At 36.9% G+C, this 6,746-nt stretch overlaps 1 protein-coding gene across 1 annotated transcript in view; it reads right to left on the bottom strand.

The window, feature by feature from the left end:
• DNAH11 (dynein axonemal heavy chain 11) overlaps positions 1-6,498 on the bottom strand; it is a 112,409-nt gene extending 105,911 nt beyond the window's left edge. Inside the window, 12 exon segments of the mRNA XM_039569365.1 lie at positions 123-234; positions 334-407; positions 409-440; positions 2,556-2,694; positions 3,495-3,600; positions 4,306-4,408; positions 4,410-4,451; positions 4,569-4,725; positions 5,520-5,535; positions 5,538-5,676; positions 6,378-6,452; positions 6,454-6,498. Coding sequence (XP_039425299.1) covers positions 123-234; positions 334-407; positions 409-440; positions 2,556-2,694; positions 3,495-3,600; positions 4,306-4,408; positions 4,410-4,451; positions 4,569-4,725; positions 5,520-5,535; positions 5,538-5,676; positions 6,378-6,452; positions 6,454-6,498 — 1,040 coding nt within the window.
• Positions 6,499-6,746: the final 248 nt, after the last annotated feature.

Consider the following 6,746-nt stretch of genomic DNA (forward strand, 5'->3'; position numbering starts at 1 on the left):
AAAAATCTTAAGGGGAGTAATTAAAGACAATGAATTCTTTTACTTTGAGAATAAAGTTCTCTTTTGACTGCAAGTACAGCTCCACAGCTCCAGGGTAGATTGTTTAACCATCTGCTCAAAACTGTAGGTTCCTCATCCTCGGAACATCCAGAGCTGGAAACAAGTCACTGATCAGGCCTGTGAAAATTGGGATATCATCTGTCACTATTTTATGCAAATTGAAGTCTCTTAAGACTCACAAAAGCACATGGAAAAGGAGGGTAAACAATATATCACAAGAGCATCAAATCCTTTTTTTTTTAAGGATTCTGTTTTTACTCAAAGGCAAAACACCAGAAACAGATTTTACCCAGTCCTCAGGTCTGTTCTTGTCTTCTTTTTTCAGGGACCCAGCAATTATGAAAACACTTGATAGCATGAAGTGCCCAGTCATAAAAGCCCTACAAAAGCATTTTAAATAGTCATGTGAGCACATGAAATAAAACTAAGTGGTAATGCTTATGAAGAAAACAATCATTTTACAAACAGAGTAAAACAAGACATTTTTATTCACCTGTAGTCTTCCAGTGGCTTTCAGTCAGTGGTAGAGGTTGACTAAAAAAAATAAAAGGGTGAAAGATATATATCTGTATATCTATTTAATCTTCTATATTCCACCATTTCGTTCCCTATTCTTAACTGGCTACCAGCTGGGTAAAGTTTGAAAGCATATTCTGCAGCCACACCTAGGAATTCAATATAAATACAGCCTATTAGTATTATCAATTCCACCCCTCACCCCCCCCCCCAAAAAAACTAACCAACAACCCAAAAACAACAACAAAACTGGAAGCAGATTCACAACTTACAAATACACCATTTTAAGTTGACAGATGCCATGCCTCTATCCTCTTCCATGACAGCAGTAACTCTGTAAGTGTGAATCAAATGCATTAAATACATCACAAAGAATAATACTTCAAAAAAGTAATGTTCAAATTCAGGGCAGTTCATGATAAGTAAGAAAAAAATTCTGGGGTAATAAAGATGCCAATTATCTGCACTGAAAAGGAGTCTCCACATTTTAGAAATGGTACATCTAGGCAAAGAAGTTAAACAGAGTTGATAATGAAACCAGGAAATTCAGGTATATATTGTGCTTAATAAGATTTTGGTTAGATTTAGGGAAGTGGGTTTTTTTTCAGAAAAATTTCTGTGTTGTTTTTCTGTCTGAAAAGGTGTTAAAGAGCAGGATATGCATCTTAAAAGCAGCCTGATTTGTGGATTGCCCAGTGTAAAAGGACTTTATTTGCCATGGCATGACAGGACCAGAAGTCCCTTCCTTCACAACATATGGACTTGAAAGCCCTGATAACCCTGTTCTGCAGCAGGTTCCATAGGCTAGGATCCTAGTGCCCCAAAGGTATATTTAAATTTCTAAAAGTCCCAACACAGGAGAAATACTCTCAGAACTCTCTGAGCTGCTGTATATTTTATGCAGAAGCCCAGAATTTTTTCCCAGAGGTATTTGATTTCTCCCATTGCTGTTAAAAGTAAACCAAATGAGAGTTAAAAAGTAAACAAACAAGAACACTCTAGATTTTGCTTCAAACACTAATGTTAATATTACTATTGTTACTACGATTAATACTGAAGTGGCAAACAATGGTATAAATTACTTTTCTCAGTTCAGAATGTGCCTCTGGGACAAAGTAATCATTAGACTCAAGGAATCCTTGTTCTAGTGAAGCAAACAATATTAATGATCTTTAGATATGAGTGGTTTAATTTCATTATCTCTAGAAAATTGCAAGAATGTGTCAGGAAATCTTCAGGATGTTTAGGGATAATTTCAAAATTATGCAGGCATGAAAATAAAGGGTTTTTTTATTTCATAATGGCCCTGCCTGCTATTTGAGTTTACAGCTTAAGGTTCGAGGGTTCTCCAAGTTCTTATTCCACTGATAAAAATGAATATTAAAAATGTCTTGTGAAAAATTATACAGTTGGAAATTATTCAAACAGCATATATACAGGGAAGAAGTCATGCAACTTCTAGGTTTTACATTTTTAAGATAATATTTCTAAATACAGATTCTTTCTAATGTAATAATTACATTATTTAGAAATGCTTTTTCTCACCCTTTTTTTTTCCAAAGAGTTTTCCACTGTACTTACTGGGGAAAGTTTAAAGAAATGTTCGTTCAGTTACAATATGCTATCTATTTTTCAAAATAATTTCTACCCTGTTATTCTCTTCTCCAAAAGATAGTTATTTACATGGGAGTTACACAGCAGCACAATGTAGTCAGTCATCCCAGGTATGAAGTGGTGATATACAATTATTTAATGCAAAACTAACACATTACAAACATCCCAAGGTAAGAAGAAAGGACACTTTTTTCCAATTTATGTCTGACAGTTTATTAAGGACAGACATGTGATTTAAAGTGTCTTTAAAATACAAGATAAGACAATATACATAAATGCCTCCTATTACACAGTATTCAGCTGCACTGGTATGGAGTGTGTGTTGATGGATATGTATTAAATTCAAAAGCCCAAAGAACCCTCACCTGTTCAGGGAGCAGCTCCCTGCAGAGAGGTTACAAGGTGATGAACTTCCTGGCTAACAGACATGCATCAATAAACCCTTCAGCAGCCAACATAATTTCAGAGACCAGTTCAGTATCAGGGACGACCACAGCACAGGTTCTAGGGAAGAAAACAAACCCCATAATCCAAATACACAGATTAGTATTTAAGCATGGTAAGAATAAGTCAGTTAAATCAAATGTCTGATGTGTGCAAACATTTTTAAAAACAGAACTCAAGAGAGTCACAATTAAGAGTGTCAATCAAAGCCGACAAGGACCCTAGTTCAAAGCAAAATGAGCTAATTAAGCACTGGTGATTGTTAGTATTCCATAACACTACTGCACGAAAGAGGCATCTGAGAAACACAGACAGGTACTGCCCGAACTCAGAGAAGGCACAGGCTGCAGTGGTGTCACTTGCCCCGAGCCCTGGAGGCACAGCCAGCAGCTGTACAGGGTCTGGAAGTCAAGTGCAACACAACCACGGCTAAAACTGCCGTCCTTTTTTAAAGCAGTTAGATTATCTTTGGAGAGCTTTAGTGCTTTTAGATGAAGGCTTGGTTGCCTTTAGAGGTTTTACTGTTTCTTTGCTAAATGTAACTGCTCGAATTTTTAGAACAAAATTTTAATGACACAAAGTAGAAAAATCTCATTCAATCTCATTTTTAAAATAACATGAAGTAATAATGCTATTGCTAAACAATGCCCTCATTTAAAATCATTACTTAAGTTACATACTAGCAAAGAAGAGATCTTGAATTCTGTGTTCAGGACAGCTACAAAGCAGCAAGCTTGTTCTTCAGAACTCTTTCTTACTACTGAAAACCATAAATATTTCTTTTGTTCCCCTTTCAGAAATATACTGCTGAAATAAATGACCAGTTTTAATTTTGTCATATTTAAGTATGAATGGGGAACCTGAGGTTCTCATGTAGTTCTGTCTGACCTGCACATCCAGGGTTCATAGTAATAAATATTCCAACTCTCGACTTCAGTGTAATGTTTTCACCAAGAAATACAAACCCGTTAAAAGAAAAATAACACAAATAAGTGTTAAAAGAAAGATGACAAAAAAGGAAAACTTGCTTGACCTTAACAAACAGAGGTATTTCACTGGTAGGCATCAGCTTTTAGTAATCTGTCTGGCACTGAATTCAGAAGAAAAAGACTGGACTGTTAGAGCCACAAAGAGTGCATGAGGCTGGAGCATATTTATGTCTACATCAGGAATCATCTTTTGAAACATAGAATAAAGGAGACTAGTAGGGATGCAGAGGGTTTAAAAGAGCCAGGAGACAATACTGAGTAAAAAAAAACAAACCCAAAAACAGAGAAAGAACATAGGACAGTGGAAAAACAAGGCATGTCTAAAAAGCATTGGAAAGTCCTGGAACCACTGAGACTTCTTGCAAAGTTGAATCCCTCCACACTTCTCACCCATAGGATGCCATGATCTCACATGGTGGGACATGAACTGGTTTCGATAGCAAAATAGTAATCTGGTAGGACCAGGATTTTACTCACATTTATTGCTACATTTTGAAGAGAAGGTTATTTTTGGGTAGTACATGACACAGGTGATTTTGTGTTACCATCTACTGCCTCATTTAGAAATAGTTTCAGAGGAACTTTGGAGGAAGATATTACTGGTTCAGTATTTATAGCCTGTAAAGGATAAATAAGCACTCAAGTGCTTATTTATAATATAATAATTTATAATAAGCTACTCTCTTCTTCTTGTTCCTTATTTTATTGTGGATAGTCTTTAATTGTACTAACGCCACTGACTAGACTCCTACCAAGAGATGACTGAATTCATCAAAGCACCCCCAAAGCTCCTGTCTGGACCAAAAATTTATAGATATTCCCTACAGGCTAAAATTAAAAGTGAAAGATTTAACATAGTTTTCTTGAAAGCAACAGTTTCCAATGCAATTCACATGAAAAAGAAGCTAAACAACAATCTCCATACTGCTGAACAGACTATCTCACCTCATCATCCATGTGTTCTGAAGAGCTGAAAATTTACACCAGCATGCCAAGGGCACAGCCTAAATCTTCCATGATCTCTGTCTTATCTATGCCAGCTGGTCCTGCAGGAGCACCACTCACTGCTAGGTGGAGAGCCCAGGTTAGAGTAATATAACACCTTAACATAAGAAAAGGGATTGTTTGCATTGCAATGAACTTCTACATCAGGGCCTTTTTTATAACTCTTATGCTTCATGGATGACTTATTCCAAGTCCACTTTCTCATTATATTTTAATGTCCTAAACCACAAATGTATCTCTTCCATGTTCATGTAAAATCATGGTGTGGTACTACTTGGAAAGTGCTTATTTTAGAAAAGAAAACTAACCACATCAACATTTTTTTAGCAAGGAGGAATATCGTATCAGTGATCACACAGGACAGGAAACATGAGGCTGTAGTTGCTGCTTTGCCTATTTCAAAGACTTGAGCCCCAGAATTTGCCCCCCAAAACTGAGGGTTGTAAGCATTAAGCCAGCCAGGATGCCTGGCTGTATCTTTTAGGAGTCCTTATTTTAACCAGAAATTCTACATTGAAGCCCAAACCTTTCCAGAAAAGAAAAGTTCCACTGTATGTGGTGTGAAAAAAATACTTTAATGAATGAACAAAAATCTTTGCTGAAAACTCCTGATTAACCTTAGAGATCTGCTCATATCCCCCCTTCAGACTAGGCAATGAATATATAGATTAATTTATGCAAAAAACATTTCAGTTATTATAAATGTAATGCCCATTAAAATCATACAATTTCTTGAGTATGCATATCTACATGCACATACATGTTCAAATATATTGATAACCTTATAATATACACATGAGGTAGGAAAGAACTCCAAACTTCTAAGAAACATTTAACTTTTCATTCACTGAAATAGATGAAGCAGGCACTCTTATTTGTAGCAGTCATTACCTGTCAGTCGAAGGTTAACCTGCCAAGGGGTATTTTCCAAGTACTCATAAAAGCACTGAAAGTGAGCATCACAAATGTTGGCAAAACAGTGTTTCTGGACATTATCCCAGCTGTGGCATAGCTATGACAACCAAGCAAAAGCTCTGCAACTGGAGATCTAAGAACCATCAAAGAGTCATGGTGCCAGGTAGGAGCTATTCAGAAGGTAGAAATGCCACCCATTACAAAGCTGCAGCTGTCATCAGCAGGTCTCACCCCTCATTCCTAGTCACTTATGACTAATAACTACTACAACCTATTATAAAGGATTAGATGCACCTCAAGGCATTAGTGCTTTTATACAGAAGCAAGTGTAATAGAAGACAATTTTAATAGAGCTATTACAGCAGAACACATTTATCAAGCCAAGACCTCTCCATACAAACAATGCAGTCTTTGCACAGGAACTGACATTACTTTGACCACAATGAGTTTCATTTTACTCCTCAAGCCTTTTTTCTTCTTATCTTAACACCACCTTAAAAGCCCATTTTATTTCTGAGGCTCAGGAGGACAGAGGGAAAATAAGAATTCTTTCCTATTTCAATCCCAATCCGGTGAAACAGTTTGTTCTTTCAAACCAACAGCATGTGCCACCACCTTAGTTTTACCTGAACAAAAGTTACCCACAGAGTGAGCGCTTTGGTTTAAATAAACATTCAAAATTTCTGTTGTATGCACTTATAAAAAGTCACCACAGGAAGAGGAGTGACTTGCTTTGGAGAGGCACATGCCTCTGAAAGGACAACAAAACACACTGTGAATTACTGGAGGCAGAACAAACTGTGAATGCAAAATATAGCTGATTCAAACATGCACCTTCTGGGCTTGAAAGCTTGCTGACACTTCTCTGGCATGAACATCTTTGGCACAAATGGTCATGATTTTTTTCTTGCTCACCTGAGGAAAGTTCTCCAAGCAGCTCGGTAATAAAGAGCATTTAGCACAGTGACCTGAAAAGATTTAGGTAACCCACTAAAACCAGATGGTTTCCAGTACCATCTACTAGAAATCAGTTCTGCCTACATCATGAACTAAATCACCATAAAAACTGGCTTGTACATACAAATTTTCTGGTATTAGACATGAGATGCCAGAAGAAATCCCGGTTTAAACAAAAATTTGAACCGTCTCCAAAACAACAACAATCCAGGTGAGCACAAATGCTGCAGATGGTCAGCTAGGCAG

The sequence above is a fragment of the Corvus cornix genome, chromosome 2, assembly GCF_000738735.6.
Source record: "Corvus cornix cornix isolate S_Up_H32 chromosome 2, ASM73873v5, whole genome shotgun sequence".
In the NCBI taxonomy this organism is placed as follows: domain Eukaryota; kingdom Metazoa; phylum Chordata; class Aves; order Passeriformes; family Corvidae; genus Corvus; species Corvus cornix.